The sequence below is a fragment of the Cyanistes caeruleus genome, chromosome 24 (assembly GCF_971803275.1).
Source record: "Cyanistes caeruleus chromosome 24, bCyaCae1.hap1.1, whole genome shotgun sequence".
In the NCBI taxonomy this organism is placed as follows: Eukaryota; Metazoa; Chordata; class Aves; order Passeriformes; family Paridae; genus Cyanistes; species Cyanistes caeruleus.
Window position 1 is genome coordinate 2,069,535 of NC_141724.1, and position 18,840 is coordinate 2,088,374.

The 18,840-nt window shown below is 43.4% G+C and overlaps 1 protein-coding gene across 2 annotated transcripts; it reads right to left on the reverse strand.

Moving 5' to 3' along the window:
• Nucleotides 1-2,813: 2,813 nt before the first annotated feature.
• On the reverse strand, nt 2,814-18,024 carry NUCKS1 (nuclear casein kinase and cyclin dependent kinase substrate 1). Of its 2 annotated transcripts, none has more exons than XM_086861827.1 (8): nt 17,705-18,024; nt 9,987-10,036; nt 8,855-8,960; nt 7,785-7,840; nt 7,351-7,503; nt 7,005-7,157; nt 6,221-6,367; nt 2,814-5,608 (listed from the first exon to the last, which is right to left on the reverse strand). In XM_086861827.1, the coding sequence occupies exons 1-8, from the start codon at nt 17,719-17,721 to the stop codon at nt 5,409-5,411; spliced, it is 882 nt and encodes a 293-aa protein (XP_086717953.1). In that variant the 5' UTR covers nt 17,722-18,024; the 3' UTR covers nt 2,814-5,408. The 2 variants fall into 2 exon arrangements, with proteins under 2 accessions (XP_086717953.1, XP_086717952.1); XM_086861826.1 differs by having other exon boundaries at nt 6,221-6,370; nt 17,705-17,987.
• Between the last annotated feature and the right edge of the window lie 816 nt (nt 18,025-18,840).

An 18,840-nucleotide genomic window follows, 5' to 3' on the forward strand; every position in this document is an offset into this window, starting at 1 on the left:
GAATGAAGTGTTAGTGTTGCTTCTGTTCCGTCAGCACTTGGATTTAAGCCTCCTAAAACTGCAGGGAAACACTCAAAGCTGAGGGGAAATGCTTTGTTTGGTCAAATATGCACAGAATTTATAATTTCCACACAAAGATGTGACAGCAACCCCCCCAAAATATCTTAAATTCCACCAACTGCTCTGTGACACTTTCCCTTCAAAACTGCTCAGTTTCCTCCCCACTCCAACAGATTAATTAAATCTTAAATTTTTAATCAAATATTAAATTCCTGGATCTGTTTTGTAGCTTTTAGGAACAGTGTGTTCAATGCTAGGATCTGTTAGAAAAAAATAAAACACCTCAGGACAGAAAAGCAAAGCACCGGTTTTGTACAGCTCCAAAAAAGGTTCCAGCATGGTTCTGATTCCTTCTCTCCCTCCCTCACCTGGTTCTTACACCTTTGTGACCTCAGTGGAGGGAATATTAAATAAAAAAAAGGGGAAAAGGGGAAAAAAGGGGGAAAAAAAGGGGGGGGGAAAAAAGGGGGGAAAAAAAGGGGGAGAAAAAAAAGGGGGGAAAAAAGGGGGGGAAAAAAAAGGGAGAAGAAAAAGGGGAAGAAAAAGGGGGAAAGGGGGAAAAAAGGGGGGAAAAAAGGGGGGAAAAAAGGGGAAGAAAAAGGGGAAGAAAAAGGGGAAGAAAAAGGGGGGGGGAAAAAAGGGGGAAAAAAAAGGGGGAAAAAAAAGGGGGAAAAAAAAGGGGGAAAAAAAAGGGGGAAAAAAAAGGGGGAAAAAAAAGGGGGAAAAAAAAGGGGGAAAAAAAAGGGGGAAAAAAAAGGGGGAAAAAAAAGGGGGAAAAAAAAGGGGGAAAAAAAAGGGGGAAAAAAAAGGGGGAAAAAAAAGGGGGAAAAAAAAGGGGGAAAAAAAAGGGGGGAAAAAAAGGGGGAAAAAAAAGGGGGAAAAAAAAGGGGGAAAAAAAAGGGGGAAAAAAAAGGGGGAAAAAAAAGGGGGAAAAAAAAGGGGGAAAAAAAAGGGGGAAAAAAAAGGGGGAAAAAAAAGGGGGAAAAAAAAGGGGGAAAAAAAAGGGGGAAAAAAAAGGGGGAAAAAAAAGGGGGAAAAAAAAGGGGGAAAAAAAAGGGGGAAAAAAAAGGGGGAAAAAAAAGGGGGAAAAAAAAGGGGGAAAAAAAAGGGGGAAAAAAAAGGGGGAAAAAAAGGGGGAAGAAAAAGGGGAAAAAAAGGGGAAGAAGAAGGGGAAGAAAAAGGGGAAGAAAAAGGGGAAGAAAAAGGGGAAGAAAAAGGGAAAAAAGGGGGGGAAAAGGGGGGGAAAAGAAAGGGGGAAAAAGAAAGGGGGAAAAAGGGGAAAAAGGGGAAAAAGAAAGGGGAAAAAGAAAGGGGAAAAATTAAGGGGGGAAAAGGGGAAAAAGAAAGGGGAAAAAGAAAGGGGAAAAAGAAAGGGGAAAAAAGAAAGGGGAAAAAAGAAAGGGGAAAAAACAGGAATTCTGGATTTGTGCCACTGCCCTGGTGCTGCTGCTTCAGCTCTCCCCTTGCTCTCTCTGCCTTGAGGAAATTAAAATTGATTAAAAACTCATCAGCTGCTCTGTTTTGAAACCCTTCCTGACCCCCCTGGAACTGAAGCAAACCATCTTTAGCACAGAACTCCAGCTGAAATTGCAGATTTTGACTGATTTTGACAAGTTCAGGGCTGGATGTGGCACTGTGGATTCAAGGACAGGATGAAAACTCTAAGGTGGAATTTTAAGAGCAAGACCAGGGCTGGAGACTGAGTGAATTTTGGAATAAATTCATTTTACCTCTCTGCAAAGGCTCTAGAAATAGAGCTGTGGGACACAGAATATTTTCAAAGCCTCCTCCTCCTGTGGATGAAACTTTCTGCTCCACCAAAATCTCTTTGTGATCCTAAAGAAAGGCATTTTCCCAGCTTTCCTTCCAGAATGTTTAATACAAATTAATTCCTATGTGCATTTAAAAAGGTGAGAAGTCTGCTGCTGAAAAATGATGTTAAAATAAATAGATTTAAAATAATAAAAATATTCACCTGGACTATTTTTTCCTGTCTGTAAAAATGTGAAATTGCTGTATTTCTAACAGGGGGCTTAATGTTTGCATCCATCAGCAAAACAGGGTTAGAAAATGTGACAAAAATCCTCAAAATCTGGGATTTTTATAACATTTGGGTTGTGAGACACTCAGAAAGCATCAGGCAGCCTCCAACACATCAGGAATAAAGGTGTGAGAAAGCACAACAGTTCTGTAAAATAAAGGGCCAAACTTGCCAGGACAAAACAATCCAAAAGCTGAACTGAAACAACAACAAAAAAAAATGATATTTCACAGCCTTTTCTTAATTGTGTTAGGAGAAAAATAAACCAACCAAAAATATATTTTAGGTGAGATTCATAAAATACACTTCAGAAAACATCTGGTGAAGAACCAGATCACCTGGAATTTTCATTGTATATTTGAATTCCCAAAAAAAAAACCCTAAGAAGCCAGTGGAGAGTGGCTTGAGACAGTCTGGACTGCAGGGGAACAGCTCTGGGAACCAGAGATTTGCAGAAGAAGTGTTTTCTACCCCCAAAATGGTTTTTATTTTTAAAATGTGGCTGTTTATTTTCCCAGAGTTACCCAAGAAGTTGAGGGAATTTCTGCTCTCCCAGAAATGCAGCAGGTGGGAAGAGGTGTGGGAGAGGTGAAGGGGGTTACGTTTTCTTTTTCATGACTGAAATTTCCCTGCAGCATGAAGCTGTTCTGGAAAAAAAAAAAATTAATTAAAAATAAAAAATAAAATAATCAAACCACTTTAAAAAATAAAATTGGATTTACAATGAAACAACATCATCTTTATTGTAACGGCAACAGTAGTTCCATGAGAGTCATGAACGTTAGAGAACTTCAATTTTTTATAAGGTAAAGGGGATTTACCAGCCTCAATAAAATCCAGGCTTTAGGGAATCACACAGGACAATATTCCATTCCCCAGCTGTGCTCAGCATCCTCAGCTCCCTACGGATTCAGGGTCCTTCCTGATCGTGTTTAGTGTATCACAGCATCTGAGAACTCTCCGAAATCCCAAACAGGATTCGAGATCTGCACCAGAAATCCCAACTTAATTCATTAGCTGCCTTATGTCACCTTCTGGCTGGTTACAAAATGGGGAGTTCTGTGATTAAAAAAATAAAATAAAAAGGAAAAATAGGAGAAGGATGCAAAGCTGGTCAGCTGGAAGAGAATGTCAGCAACAGACACAAGCACAGAGGGTTTAAGGGAAAAAAAAACCCCAAAAATAAAAATGGCAGGTCCAGTTTTTAATGTTTCCACCAACAAACGTGGCAGAAAACTCTGTCTGAGGGTGTGAAAACTGAGGTTTGGGGAGTTTAATGAAGTTTAGGAAATTAAAAAAAAGGAAGAAAGGATATGGCTGCTTGGATAAAAGCACATTAAAATGCCAGCACACGCCTCGAGTGTCCTGCTCTGACAGGGAAATCCCAACTCCAGCCACAGTGCCCCACACGGCACACCCAGCTCAGGGGGCAGAGCAGGATCCCAGAGATCCCACAGACCCCAGAGGGAGGAGGGGAGCTGATCCCACAGATCCCAGAGGGAGGAGGGGGAGCTGATCCCACAGATCCCAGAGGGAGGAGGGGGAGCTGATCCCAGAGATCCCAGAGGGAGGAGGGGAGCTGATCCCACTGGCAGGATGGAAACTGATCCCACAGATCCCAGAGGAAGGAGGGGAGGAGCTGATCCCACAGGATGAGGAGCTGATCCCACAGACCCCACAGGCAGGATGGAAACTGATCCCACAGATCCCAGAGGAAGGAGGGGAGCTGATCCCACAGACCCCACAGGCAGGATGGGAGCTGATCCCACAGGAAGGATGGGGAGCTGACCCCACAGATCCCACAGGAAGGAGGGGGAGCTGATCCCACAGATCCCAATGGAAGGATGGGGAGCTGCTGATCCCACATATCCCACAGACCCCACAAGCAGGATGGGGAGCTGATCCCACAGACCCCACAGGCAGGATGGGGAGCTGATCCCACAGATCCCAGAGGCAGGATAGGGAGCTGATCCCACAGATAGGATGGGGAGCTGATCCCACAGATCCCACAGGCAGGATGGGGAGCTGCTGATCCCACAGATCCCACAGGCAGGATGGGGAGCTGACCCCACAGATCCCAGAGGCAGGATGAGGAGCTGATCCCACAGGCAGGATGGGGAGCTGACCCCACAGATCCCACAGACCCCACAGGCAGGATGGGGAGCTGACCCCACAGATCCCAGGGTGGGGACAGGGATGAGGCCCCGGAGCTGCTCCGTGCCCGCTGTGCCCCCTCTGCCAGGGATCCCTGGAGCTCTGCTGAGGGCAGGGGAAGGGAAGAGAAACACTCCAGGCTGACCCACGGGATCTCCAGTGACCAGAGCACCACAGGAATCCTTTCCTCACAGCCACAACAGGACATCCCTCGCCCCAGAAGCTGAAGAATTTAATTTTACATTATTCATTAATTTGTTTTTGCCTTGGAAAAAAACCTGTAATAAAAACAGTTTCCACCATACCCAAAGGAAAGCAGTTTTAAAAATGATTTTGCAATTTCTCTTCCCTGTTCTGCCCCTCTACAGAAGGAATAAAATAAGGGTGAATGGACATGGGAGGGCTGTAGGTTGAGTATGTGAATTTATATGGAATGAGCTGCAATTTGCCTACAGCAGAACAGTTTCCTATCCAGCAGAGACAAAAGATCTCCCATCCTGACTGGAGGGTCTTTTCTAAATCAAAGACACTGGAGCATCTCTTGATTGCTTTCCATGAAAAATGTGCCTGAATCCAAGAAACACAGGATTCCTCCCCGTGTTCCATCCTCCTCCACTGGAATTAGATCAACTACATTTTTTTGCTGTGAGTGAACTCATCTCAAAGTCTATTAAAGCAGAGTTTCGTTATTATTTTTTCCATATATTCCAAATACAGGATAATAGTTTTAAACAGCTCTTACCAGCACTGGGAAAAATCTATTCTACTTAAGGATTTTTGTAAGTATGGTTTCCACAGATCAGTCTCAAACCTTATTGCTTCACAACTGCAGTATTCCTTGAAAAAAAAAAACATGAAATATTGAATGGTCTGTTAAATTTGTCTCAAATGGCTTTTCAGATTTGGCAGGGGAGGGAGAACGGAATGGCCAACAGAGAACATTGACTTCAAAATATTACTGTAGAAGGGTTTCCTCTTATTAAAAAAGGACACACTGTATTAAACAGCTGAAAGTAAAGACAGCATTCAAAGCCCATGAGTCAAGCCACAGCCAAAACCGTGTTCTACCCCTAAGTATTGTTTTCTTTTCCTTTTTCTTTTTTTTTTTTTCCTCTTTTTTTTTTTAAACAAAGATTTTCCTCAACTGCCATTTTTAATCTTCACCAGAGGGTGCTTCATCTTCAGATCCCTCATCCCCTGACTTTTCTGGTGGAGGGCTGGCTGATTTTTTCTTTTCTGGGGGACTTTCAGGCTCTTCATCCTCTTCTTTGGGGGATGGGGTCTTTTCTTTTGTTGCCTTGGAAGCTGTGGGGCGACCTGCCTTCCCTTTGCCTTTCACTGGGCTGGGGGTCACTGGAAAAAGAAAAACCTTGTAAAACTCAGCAGCAGCAAAAAAAATCACAGTAAATGGGATTTGAAGTCATTCAGCAGCAGTTTGACCATACCCACGGTGTTTTTAGCACTCCCAATTAGCAAAGCTGAGGTGAAGAGCGAACTAACGAGATTTAAAAGCTGTTTAATTACAAGTCCTGGCTAATTGCTGGATGTGACATCATAAATGGACATGGCCCTTGTCAAAGCAGAACTCACACTGCTGTTATCATTTGAAACTCCCTGCAGAAATGCATCCAGTTCACTTTTGCTTCATGTTTCCCTACCCTGACACCATCACAAAGTCCCAAACAAAGCCACAAATTGTTATTATTTGTCACCAAGTCAGAATGCAGCACCTCAGCAGGGAAGGTTTTCAATACTATCACATTTTTACCATCAAGATCAATTCAAGCCCTAAAGGAAGAATTAAATCCAGCTCATTATTCCATACTGCTGTGCTTTAAATCGTGCTGGTTTTGGCTCTTCAACATTTTTGTGGGTGTCTGTGACCCCCAAGATTTTTACCAAGCCTTCTGCAGCAAAAATAAAACCTAGGTTTTAAACTGAGAAACTTTCACTGCACAGACTCACCTGTAGCCTTTAGCCTGGGCTTGGGCATTTTCTTTTCTTTCCTCTCTGGCTTGGATTTCTTGGAGACCTTCTTATTTTTCTTTTTTGAACTGCCATAGTCACTGTCATCATCATCTTCCATGAGGAAGTCTTCATCGCTTCCTGAATCTGCTGGAAGCGTAAGGAAATTCCAATGTTTTGGGGGGGAAAAAAGAAGAAAAAAGGAAGGAAAAGCTGAGATCTGCCAGTTAAATTTAGGACACAAACTCTGAGACCTTGTGGGCTTCCATTTATCTGCTGTGGTACAAAATCTGACTGGGATTTTTTTAAAATCAGCAATGCCACAGGGACAGCAAGAAGCAGCGAAAACAAGCATTGAGAACTTTGTAATTATCTTTTAGGGCTGCTTACAATGAAAATAGATCTTTGGGAAACACAGAGACACACATCTTTGGGAAACACAGAGACACATCTTTGGGAAACACACACACACATCTCTGGGAAGCAGATTTTGGGGAAAAAACAACTCTTCATCTGCAAGGAAAAGGCACCAAGATGAAGTTTCTTGTCTCATTCTGGATAAAAACTGCAGGAATCAGACCAACAGATCCATCCATTTGTGAAGACAAATTCTGTAGACACACACAAACCTTTGCTGCAAACTTGGAACACAAATTCCAGCTGTGAAAACCCAACTTGGACAGATACACGGTAAAAATGAAGTTACTGAGGAGCACAATTTATGTTCTGATTGCCCCAGCCAAAAAGCAAACCGTGTCCCTTTTTCCCAATCCCGTTTACTCACTCTCCTGGAACTGTGCCTCATCATCCTCTTGCTCTTCCTCCTCACTGCCCACATCATCCATGAGCATCTCCCGCTGTTTGGAGGCTGCTTTGGACGCCGCCTGCCGCTGCTGACGGACGTTTTTGTGATCTTCCTTCTCATCCTCGCTGTCCTCTGCAGCAAAATGCCCCAAAGTGTGGTGAGTACAGAGCCTCGAGGCAGGGGTTAAAACATGAGAGGGTTCAAACACTCACTGAGTTACTGTGACAACAATTCAGCTCCTTCCCTGCTCACCCAACAAAGCTCCTCTGTTGTATTTTCACTGCAAAATAACCACTTTTTTTTTTTCCTCTCTTTATTTTTTTACCTGCAGGCCTTTTCCTGGATTTGGAGGCTGCTCTCTTATTCTTGTCTGGTTTAGCCTTCTTTCCTTTTTTGCTTTTTTGGGAGCTCTCGTAGTCGCTGTCGGCTTTGCCATCGTCAGCTCCTACGTCATCGTCCTCACTGCCAAAATCTTCATCTGCGAGGAAAAGGCACCAAGGTGAAGTTTCTCGTCTCATTTTGGATAAAAGCTGCAGGGATCACCAGATCTATCCACTTGTGAGGACAAATTTGATAGGACCATCACATTACACAAGAAAAAAGACATTATCCCAAACCAGGATGGGAAGTAACAGCAGCAGAGGCAGCATCTGACTCAAAATAAATCAGAATTATTTCTTTTCTCTCTCAAACTCTACTCCTGCAACTCTCACAGGTGTGAGGAGACACAGTTTAAAGATACACAATGCTATCAGTTACCTGCTGAGTGTGAATCATCTTTCTTAGTCTTCACATCTTTGTCTTCTGAATCCTCACTGCAAATGAGAGAGAGATAAAGTCTGAGTGCTTGTCTCAACTTTGATTTCAGTCACTCTCGTGTGGAAATTAACAGTTTTTAAAGAGCAAACTGATGTCTAGGCTGAGAATTTGCACTTTTCCTGGATGTACTTTCAGGATTACTCAGCTGTCTGTGGAGTTATCATGGTTGGGATGATAATGTTCAAAACTCTGAATCACAGCTGAACTAAAACCAGGCAGGAAATAATGAGATTGAGGTGAACCAACCCACAGTCCACACAGCTTCCATTTTAGTTACAATTCTGATGGTTTATATGTGGTCTATAAATGAAATAAAGGTAGATTTTTAGACAGCACTTGTCTTTATGTCATTGTTTAGATTCCATTCTGTGCATGCTGCTCTTAAGTGGCACATGCCTGACCTAAGCTTTCCCAAATGATCTGATAATTTGGTTGATTTGGAAAATAAAAGACATTTTGGGGTGATAGAACAAGAACCAGCTGGCAGAACCTCCATCTCTGAAGCTGAAATTTGTTGTGAAAATAAAATAAATTATTTCCATGGTCTCACAGCAATCATTTGGGGACTGCAAAACGGAAAATTTTCCTTTTCAGTAGGAAAAGCAGCTCAGCTCCCAAACCAAGTTCTGTGTTTATGGATTATCCAGAAGGAAGAAAGAGCCACAGAACTCCCAAACATCCCCTGCCCTCGGTGCCACCCCATCCCTGACAGCACAGGGGACGGGAGCTGCAGCTCACCCTGCCTCACCTGAGCGTGCAGCAGTTGCCAATCCTCCTGCCTGGATCACATTCCCTGCCATTGCAGCTGCCTCTGGAGCTGCTGGAATGATGGAGCACTACTGACAAGTGTTTCACACCTGATTTCTCTGTCTATTCCCATCAGGAACAAAGCACCTCAGTGTCTCAGCCCAAGCTCGCTGGGATTCCAGCTGCAGTTGGAAAATGCTGCTCCCCACACACAGGACAAGGCTCTGGGAAATGTTCCCAAGAGATGAAAAGCTGATTTTTACCTGTCCTCCTGAGAATTCTTCCCAGATCTCCTCTTGTTTTTGGCCTCTCGGGGAGACGAACGGATTTTCTTGGACGGGGGACCTGAATCTCTTCCATAATCGTCATCTGGACGGGACAAAATGGGATTGAATCAAACTCATTCCCAGCAAAGCTCTCTCCTCAGCTACAACTCAAACTGATCATTCCACCCACACCAAAAAGAAAAACATCACAGAGTTTAAAAAAAGCTTTGGTGGAAGCCAAGTCCTGGTTTAAAACACTGATTTTACCTTTTTTTTCTGCCATCAGCCCCATGAAAATGCTCTGTACATCACCCAGGGAAACACAAAAAACCTCCCAAGAGGACACAGGATCTCATTTTATATTTAAGTATTATATAAACCTATTAAAAATTCACATCCATATGGATTTCTGCATGATTCTGACAGCACACACTATTTACTGTCCTGTGATGGGATAAAGGATGTCATTAAATAGTTTACAGAACTCCTTACAACTCTTAGACAACACCTTATTTAATGAATAAAAGAATTCTAATTAAGAATTATTCATATTTGTCTCATTTTAATTAACCCTAGCATTGAGTTCATCTTCTAACTCAAATCACATTCCACAAATTTTCTGTTAATTCACACAGATTATATTTTTTTAGGAATGTTCTGTTAATTCAGAGATTACATTTTTTCTAAAAGTGATCCACCAATATTTTGTTAATTCACACAGATTATGCTTTTTCTTTTAACTGCAATCCCCTCCAAATGCCTGATAATGTGGGCTCAACTGGAGCCATAAAATAAATGGAAAACATCTTTTCTTGTGGAAAAAAGTGGCATCAAGGAGCCTCTGCCCAAGAAAATAACACAGAGCAAGGAAGGCATTGCTGCCAACAGCCTCAAGGCACTACAACAATACCCAGCATTAAATAATAAGATTTCTATCACCATTGTTTGTTTAATACAAAACAGATGAGAATCATTATATTTTTAAATACTTATTAACAGTTCAGGCTGTGAAGAACAGAAACTCCTTAGAATTGGAGCTGAAGATGTGATTAGAAGCAGAAAAATTGATATGCATGGTAATAATGAGCTGCTCCTGCCCAAGGAGAGTAAGGAAAAAAAAATCATTTACCAGCATCATCTGATTCCTGAAACTGGGAGTAATCGACCACCTTCCTGTTCCTGTTAAAAAGAAGAAAAAAAAATTAGGAATTCATCATTTCAGAGCTACAAAAGCTTCAAGGAATAAAAGGAGCCACGTCCTTGCTTCCAGTGCTGGATTTGTAGCCCAAAAACATCCCAGGGAAACTTTGATAATTCAAAGGCTGAATTCATTCATAATTAAGTATATTAAAACATAAACAGCATTTTCCTGAGGAGGTTTTACAACAGTCTGGATTACACTCTCAGAATCTGAATGTTATTTTTGATAAATACACAAAGATTATGAATCAAATGTTTCTGAACTGCTCCTTTTGGAATTTCTGCTTCTCACAGCTCACCTTCTCCTCCAATTTTTATTTTCCCATGTGATCCTTGTTTTTAAAGCCATTTAAAATTTTCACTGGCGTTTCCAGGAGCTTTCTGAACGAGTTACACTCGTCTGGATGTCAACAAAATCAAATTTGCTTCTTGAACTTACAGAAACCTCCAAAATGGAATTGTTGGTTATTTTATCAGCATCCTGTCAATCAAATCCCAACTGTTTTATTGACAAATTAACTTCCCTGTAAAACAGCAACCAGAGGGAATCAGGACAGGGAATAATTCAATTAAATTTCAGCTGATAATGCCTCAAACTCAGACTCCAAACATCTCCTGGAAGGACTGACAGGGGCTGGGAGGAGCTGGAATTAGAGATATTCCCACAGAACCTTTTTTTCCAATCCTTTTGGCCCAAAGCCAAGGATAAATTTGATTTTGAGCTCAGTTCCACAGCTGGAAAACTCCACCCAGCACATGGATCCTTTCCTTCTCCTCCCTTCCCTCTCCTGCTCTCAGCACAATTCACACTGAGCTCCCCAAACTGAGCTGTATTAGCTGTCAATTAATTCATTATCACTAATTAATTGCTGATAAACCTGGTCAGTTCAAAGACACCTCAAAGCCATCACTGCTGATCCATCTGAAATCAAATTTAAGTTGCTCTCCTGTACAAGCACCTCTAATTCATGGCCTACAGAAGGATGCAAAATTGTTTTATTTAACCCAGATCTCTAAAAGAAATCAAAAAAAAAAACCCAAAAATTAAACCAAACCCTCAAAAAACACCCCAAAAAGGCAAATGAAAGCTAAGATTTGTACAGGCTGAATCCCAGCCAAGCTTTGGAGCACATGTGAGTGGAACAAAGTACAATTGCACTGGTCACTCCCTCCCAGTCTGAGTGGGGTAAAATACCAGTTCAGGGACACAATTATTGGAAAATTTGGATTTACATTCCTATTCCAACAAGGAGCCTTCCTGAAGGTTGCATCCTGACCCATCTCATGAGTGAAAAATACGGATTTTATTCTGATAAGCATCAGAAGAGCAATTAAGTTATTAAATAAATCTGATTTCATGTATAAAGTATTGGGTTTTTTCCTGTGAAAGCATAAATAGGGTGGAAAAAATAGAATTTCCACGTATAAACAACACTTTTAGACTTCACTGAGCTACTAAATAAGATGGAAATGGCAGTTTTTCCACCTTGCTTCCTTCAGAGACAGGTTAAATCAGGTTCTGGAAATGTGGAAGTGGCAGCTGCAGAATTGATAAAAACATTAACAAAACAATTACAAAAAAGAATTAACAAAAATTAAAATAACAAGAAATAATAAAAAATAACAAAAACCAAAAAACCCCCAAAAAACCCCCAAAAAACCCCCAAAAAACCCCCAAAAAACCCCCAAAAAACCCCCAAAAAAACAACAAGGAATAACAAGGAATAACAAGGAATAACAAGGAATAACAAGGAATAACAAGGAATAACAAGGAATAACAAGGAATAACAAGGAATAACAAGGAATAACAAGGAATAACAAGGAATAACAAGGAATAACAAGGAATAACAAGGAATAACAAGGAATAACAAGGAATAACAAGGAATAACAAGGAATAACAAGGAATAACAAGGAATAACAAGGAATAACAAGGAATAACAAGGAATAACAAGGAATAACAAGGAATAACAAGGAATAACAAGGAATAACAAGGAATAACAAGGAATAACAAGGAATAACAAGGAATAACAAGGAATAACAAGGAATAACAAGGAATAACAAGGAATAACAAGGAATAACAAGGAATAACAAGGAATAACAAGGAATAACAAGGAATAACAAGGAATAACAAGGAATAACAAGGAATAACAAGGAATAACAAGGAATAACAAGGAATAACAAGGAATAACAAGGAATAACAAGGAATAACAAGGAATAACAAGGAATAACAAGGAATAACAAGGAATAACAAGGAATAACAAGGAATAACAAGGAATAACAAGGAATAACAAGGAATAACAAGGAATAACAAGGAATAACAAGGAATAACAAGGAATAACAAGGAATAACAAGGAATAACAAGGAATAACAAGGAATAACAAGGAATAACAAGGAATAACAAGGAATAACAAGGAATAACAAGGAATAACAAGGAATAACAAGGAATAACAAGGAATAACAAGGAATAACAAGGAATAACAAGGAATAACAAGGAATAACAAGGAATAACAAGGAATAACAAGGAATAACAAGGAATAACAAGGAATAACAAGGAATAACAAGGAATAACAACAAGGAATAACAACAAGGAATAACAACAAGGAATAACAACAAGGAATAACAACAAGGAATAACAACAAGGAATAACAACAAGGAATAACAAGGAATAACAAGGAATAACAAGGAATAACAAGGAATAACAACAAGGAATAACAAGGAATAACAAGGAATAACAAGGAATAACAAGGAATAACAAGGAATAACAAGGAATAACAAGGAATAACAAGGAATAACAAGGAATAACAAGGAATAACAAGGAATAACAAGGAATAACAAGGAATAACAAGGAATAACAAGGAATAACAAGGAATAACAAGGAATAACAAGGAATAACAAGGAATAACAAGGAATAAACAAAAAAATTAACAAAAAATAAACAAAAAATTAATAAAAAAATATCCTTTAACAAAAATATCATTCTTATAGCAAACATCTTTTCCCCAAGCACCAATCTCTGGCTTTTCAGCCAGGGACTAAACCCTGCTCAGTTTTCCTCACATGGTGAAAAGAAAGTGCCATTTGTATTTAAAAATAATAACTTAAAAATCATTGTTTCAGAAGAAACCAAAAGCAAAGCTGTTCCCTTGCATTTTCTTATGGGCATCTGGCAGGGCAAGAAGGGTGGAATAAAGAAGGAATCTCTGCCCTGAGATCACCCAAGATTAAAAAAGCTGATAAAAATCTTTAACAGCACCAAAGAAGCTCAGAGGGTCAGGAAGAACCAACCTGCTGCTGGCACCTGCCCTTCCCCTCACTCCAAACTCATGGTTCACCTCTTTTAGCCCAGCCAAGTTTTATTTTTAGAGCTTTATTTAGAAGTTTAGTCAGCAGCAATGAGAACTGCGGGTGTGCAAAGAGAGCTCGTGGTGTTTACTACACCAAGGTGATAAAAACACTTCCCTGCAACATCACTGGAGTTAAGAGCCAGGAAAAAGGAGCTGGTGGTGGCAGTGAAGAGCTTCTCTTTGCTGGGAGATGTTAAGGCAAGACATAAAAATAAACTCTCTGGTAAATCCACTTAGGCTGAGCGTAAAAAGACAGGCACGGGATAGGCTGGGATGGGAATCGTTCAGCCTGGTTTAAATTATAAACTGAAATTTGAATTTCATTTCCTTGCTAATTCAGATTAACACCAAGTGTGCATGGTAAAAGTTCAGAGAGAGGGGTTGAACAGCACAAGTTTTTAAGAACAGCTGTCAGTCCAATATTTTTGGAATAAACACTAACTCACTGACATTTTAGGATGGAAGCACTCAGCAAAGGAATTCTCCAGTAATTTAACTACAGCTCAGAAATTGCAACTTGATGCCTGCCAAAGTGCAATTTTGGAGTTATGAAAAGCAACATCAACATGTCAAAGGATCACTAAATGCCTATAAAACTGAGAAAGGATTTCGTACCTCATCTTCAATTTAGTCCCTAAACCCTCAGCCTTTAAACCAACATCAGCACAGCCCTACAGTCAGGGAGAGAAGTTTTTTTTTAAAGGGAATGTACAGGTTTCCAGATATTTGTACAAGCATTAAAAAACATTGATAAAATCCACATTAAAAAAAAAAAATAAAACAACAAAAAACCATGACACATAATCCTGAAAAGCAATGCTAAAAGGAGTCTTCAAAAAATCCAGGCACTGAAAAGGAATGTTTAGGTCAAATGACAATCACCTACCCTCAATCCAATAGAACAAAGGCAAGGAGGTTAAATGGTTATTGAGATTTCTGGATGGTTTTTTCACCACAACCCTCAGCATTTCTGAGCAAAGCTCCAGCCCCTCCCTGACCCTCAGGGCTGGCTCAGCACTCGGGTTTCACTTTCAGGTAAAGGTGTCCCCTTTTGAGACCAAAATTATCAACAAATATTGCCATTAAAAGCACTTTTTGTTGCTTTTTTTATACACAGAAAATACATGTTCCAGCCAGAAGTGTTTCCTGCAGGGATTTTCAGAGCTGTGCAAAGCAAATGTGCAGTGCTGGATTTGGGCCTTCCATGAGCACTGATTCAAAACCACCACCAGAAGGTGGCACAGGGCACCTGGTGACACTCAGGGACCTAAACCTGAGTTTTTGGGGTTAATCTGGGGAAAAACTGGGCTCAGGACTCACCACTGAGAGGGTCCCTCAGAGTCAGGCTCTGCAGGATTTTCAGGGATCCACACCACTTGGAACTCCATCAAACAATTAAAGGATTTCTGCAGCAGTAATTAAATCAGTTTTGTGCTCCTTCTCTATTTGACTCTAATTGAGATGTTACCACAGAAATGATGCAGGGCAGGAGAGGAACCAAACCCAAACACCCAGCTCGCTCCCTCACCTTGATATTTTGAATTTTCTTGCACCTCCACCTCTTTTAATTCATCCATCTCTGACCCACACAGCACCAACCACTCAATTTTATTAAGTGCCAATCCCCAAGGAACTGTTGCTCTCCTGCAATCCCATGGAAGCTTTTCCACAATCACAATATTTCTATTTTACATTGCCCATTACAACACTGGCAACAAGTTATATTTAAGAGATACCTTTTTTCCTGCAAGTAAAATTTCACCCTTCCACTGTAGCGCCAACACCAGGCTGGGATTCAAATCCAGAAAAAGGATGGGAAGCCTTGAAGCCCTGAGATAAATTAATAACTGGTTTTAAGCTTAAAATGAATGACTAAAAAAACCCTGTCCACAAAACCTCCATCTGCAAAGCCTGCAGGAGAGGACCAGCAAGTGTCCAGTGAGAAAAAGCAGATGAAAGGCTGCACCAGAAGTCAAAAATTCTGACTTAAAACATATTAATTGATGATATATATATATATATATAAAAATATAATATGTATATTGTGTATATACATATATTTTTTTAAATATATATTATATTTTTTTTAAAAATAGTGGCTCAAAGTATTTTATTTTATCCCATAAGCAGCCCCAGCTTTTTCTGCAGAACTTCAGGAGAGATGCAGAAGTTCAGTAATTTCAAGTTCCTTTAGTTTTTACTGCTTGCATTTTTCTAACAACACTGAAAACCCCATCATTATCCACCCAGGAGCGATGGAATAGTGCAGGAAGTACCTGGCTCTCAGTGCCAGCACATGAAGCCTGTAAATACCAGGGTTTTATTACTACTGAATTTTAAATAACTGATTTCAACAGCCAAACTCAGCCTTAGGTCAATTTTCTCAACAAGTGGCATAAAAACTTGGGATATAGGATGGATTTTATGAAGTTCACTGCTTTAGGTGCACACATTTTCACCAGAAACCAGCAGACATCACCAGTTAATTCCAAGAACACTGACTAGAGGGAAACTCTCCCACCACTAAACCTCACTCTGATGAAGAATCTTTCACCAGGCTTCCATTTTACCAAAAAACAACTAAGACAGGCAGCAAAAATTTCATTCCAGCATTAATTTATTAACGGATTTAAATCTACTGGCAGAGTTCTCTAGTTAGCAGAGCAATACAATATAGCAACCATTGAATATTTACCTTTTTTTCCCCTGGAAGGGCTATTAAATAATAGAGATAAGAGACTGCTGCATCTATCCTGCCACATTGCAGGAGGTTTTGTGCTCCCAACAACCTGCTGGACTTTGGTGCTTCAGTTTTCCTGCAGAGCAGAGCCTGCCAGCTGAGCCTGAGACCAGGCAGACCTCTCACAACGCTGCAGGACTAGACAGAGGTGTTTTATTTTAATTATTTTTGTAAAAATGCTTAGTTCCAGCAAGCCCAGAGGCTCTGCTTTTAAAGACAGCACCCTTTCCTTACCTGGAGCAAATCTCTAGAGCTGAATGACCAACACTGAAGTGTCCTCTCAAGCAGCAGAGTCACATCACCAATAATTTGGGCAGCTCACCCATCACTGAGCCACTCCCCTACTTAGCAAAGCAGTCCTGGGTTGCATTTATATTTTTTAAATTCTGCAGATGAGAGGTATTACTTAAATACCAATGCTGCCATCTCTAAACGTATAGATGCATCATAGTCACAATTGATTTGTATTTAATACAGGCTCACTGGGAATAAAACCACAACCAGTTACTTGAGAATGAAGAAATTCCAGAGCATCAGAAGAACACTGTGGGAAACCTCACACCTTTGCTATAAAGACAAATCACGAGTTCACTCTTTTGCCACCTCCTTTGAGACACAAGGGACTCACAGAATATCCTGAGCTGGGAAGGACTCGCAAGGATCATCCAGTTCAGCTCCTGGCCTTGCACAGCCGCTCCAAAATCCCACTTTGGGCACTCCTGGAGCACTGTCCAAACGCTCCTGGGGCTCTGCAGCCTCGGGGCCGTGCCCATTCCCCGGCAATGCCCCGGCACCCTCTGGGGTAAGAACCTTTCCCAAACATCCACCCCTGCCACAGCTCCAGCCCTTCCCTCGGGCATCACTTCCCTGCGCCGCCGCTCCCCAGAGCCACCACGCTCCATCCGAGCCCACCCAGCGCTCCAACACCGCTCAAACCCAATCCACCGAGCCCAGACCCACCTCCGGGCCCGCCGGCCACGCACAGCCCTCCTGCCAAACAGCCGGGAAGGGAAAGGAGGGGGTGGAAAGGAGCAGCAGGAAGGCGAGCCCGGAGCGCGCAGCCCGCGGCCGGCCGGGCGGGCGGAGCAGGGCGTGTGGCAGCGGCGCTCGCACCGAGGGGGCGGCTCCTGCCGGCTCCTCCCCTACGCGTGGTTCCCCATGCACAGCCCCCGTGCCCCGGACCCTCGCCGGATGGCACCGCGTCCCCTCCCCCGGCAGCGTGCTGGGCTCGGCCCCGCCGCCCGGAGCGGGCCCGGGGGGCGCCGCGGATCGCGGCGAGAGCGGCGCCCGCCCTGCGCCAAGTGGGTCACGGCGGCGGCGAAAAATTTTTCGCTTTTCCCCGTTACAAAATGTGGGACAGCGCCCGCAGGGCCGCCCCGGCGCGGCCCCCGGGCCCGGGCGAGCGGCGCAGTGTGAAATGCGGTGTTTATTGCGGTGGCCGTGCCAAGTTAGCAGGGGGGAAACAAGGGGAAATAGAGGAGAAATCGGCTCGGCCTGAGCGCGGCCTGCCCTGCGCGGGGCCGGCCCGGCAGCAGCGGCGGGAGCGGCGCCGCCGGGACTCACCTGACGGGCCGCGACATCTTCCCGCCGGTTCGGGCCGCCCGGGGCTGGGCGCGGAGCGAACGGGGACGCTGAGGCCGCCGGGGCCGCTGAGGCCGCCCGGAGCGAGCGGGAGCGCTGGGCCCAGCGCCTCAGGCCGCGCCTGCGGAGCCGCCGCTCCCCCGTCAGGCGCCGCCGCCGCCCCCGGTGCCGCTCCCCGATCCCGATCCCGGCGCCGATCCCGGTGTCGCTCCCTGATCCCGGTGCCGGTGTCGGTGCCGGTCCCGCTGCCGCCGCTCCCCCCCGCAAAATGGTCGCGCTCGCCCCGCCGAGAGGATGCGAGCGGGGGGGCGGTGCCGCCGACCCCGCTGGCCACGCCCCCATCGCCCGCCGATTGGTCAGAGGCCGCGAGAGCCCGCGTCCCATTGGCTCGTTCGAACCATCACGGCGCGCAGGGCCCGCCCACTGTCCCCGCGGGGAGGGCGGGCAGCGCGGCCCGCACGCGGCGGAGCTCGGGCCGCAGATTCGCCACGGGTTCCCGGTGCTACCGGGGCTCCTCCGCGCCCCGTCCCGGCCCTCCCGCCGCGCCCGCCGCGTCCCTCCCTCACCGGCGCCACGCTGCAATTTTTTCCCGTTTCTCCGGGAGCCTTTCGGGGCGCTGCGAGGCCTCAAGGCCCGAGCCGCAGATTCGCCGCGCGGGCCCGGCGCGGTTTTGGAGGGAAAACGCGGCCCCGGGCGCGGGTTCAGTGTCATTAATTTTTATTATGAAGAAATGTAAAAAATTGGTGTCAGCGGCAGATTTTGACACCAGCACTGATGTCACCACCCCCACTTCTCCCTGTGCTAGTCAGCAGTTAAGGACATACACGATTTATACAAAGTCCAATGAAGATTTTAGATTTTTTTTTCCGCTTTAAATTGCCCAGAGATGTCAAAATTATTCATTTGGGTTAGAAAAGGGGATTCTTTAACCGTAGAAAAATTAAAAGTATTCCACAGTCATTAAAATGGCAGCTTCTGCCACAGCAACTCAATTTTGCTTTGCACTTGGGTCTTTGGAGGATCCATTTTAGCAAAAAACAGTACTTAAATCCTATTTTTATACATTGGCTTTACTATGGAGACTTGATTTGGCGATACAAATGCGGTCAGATTTATAG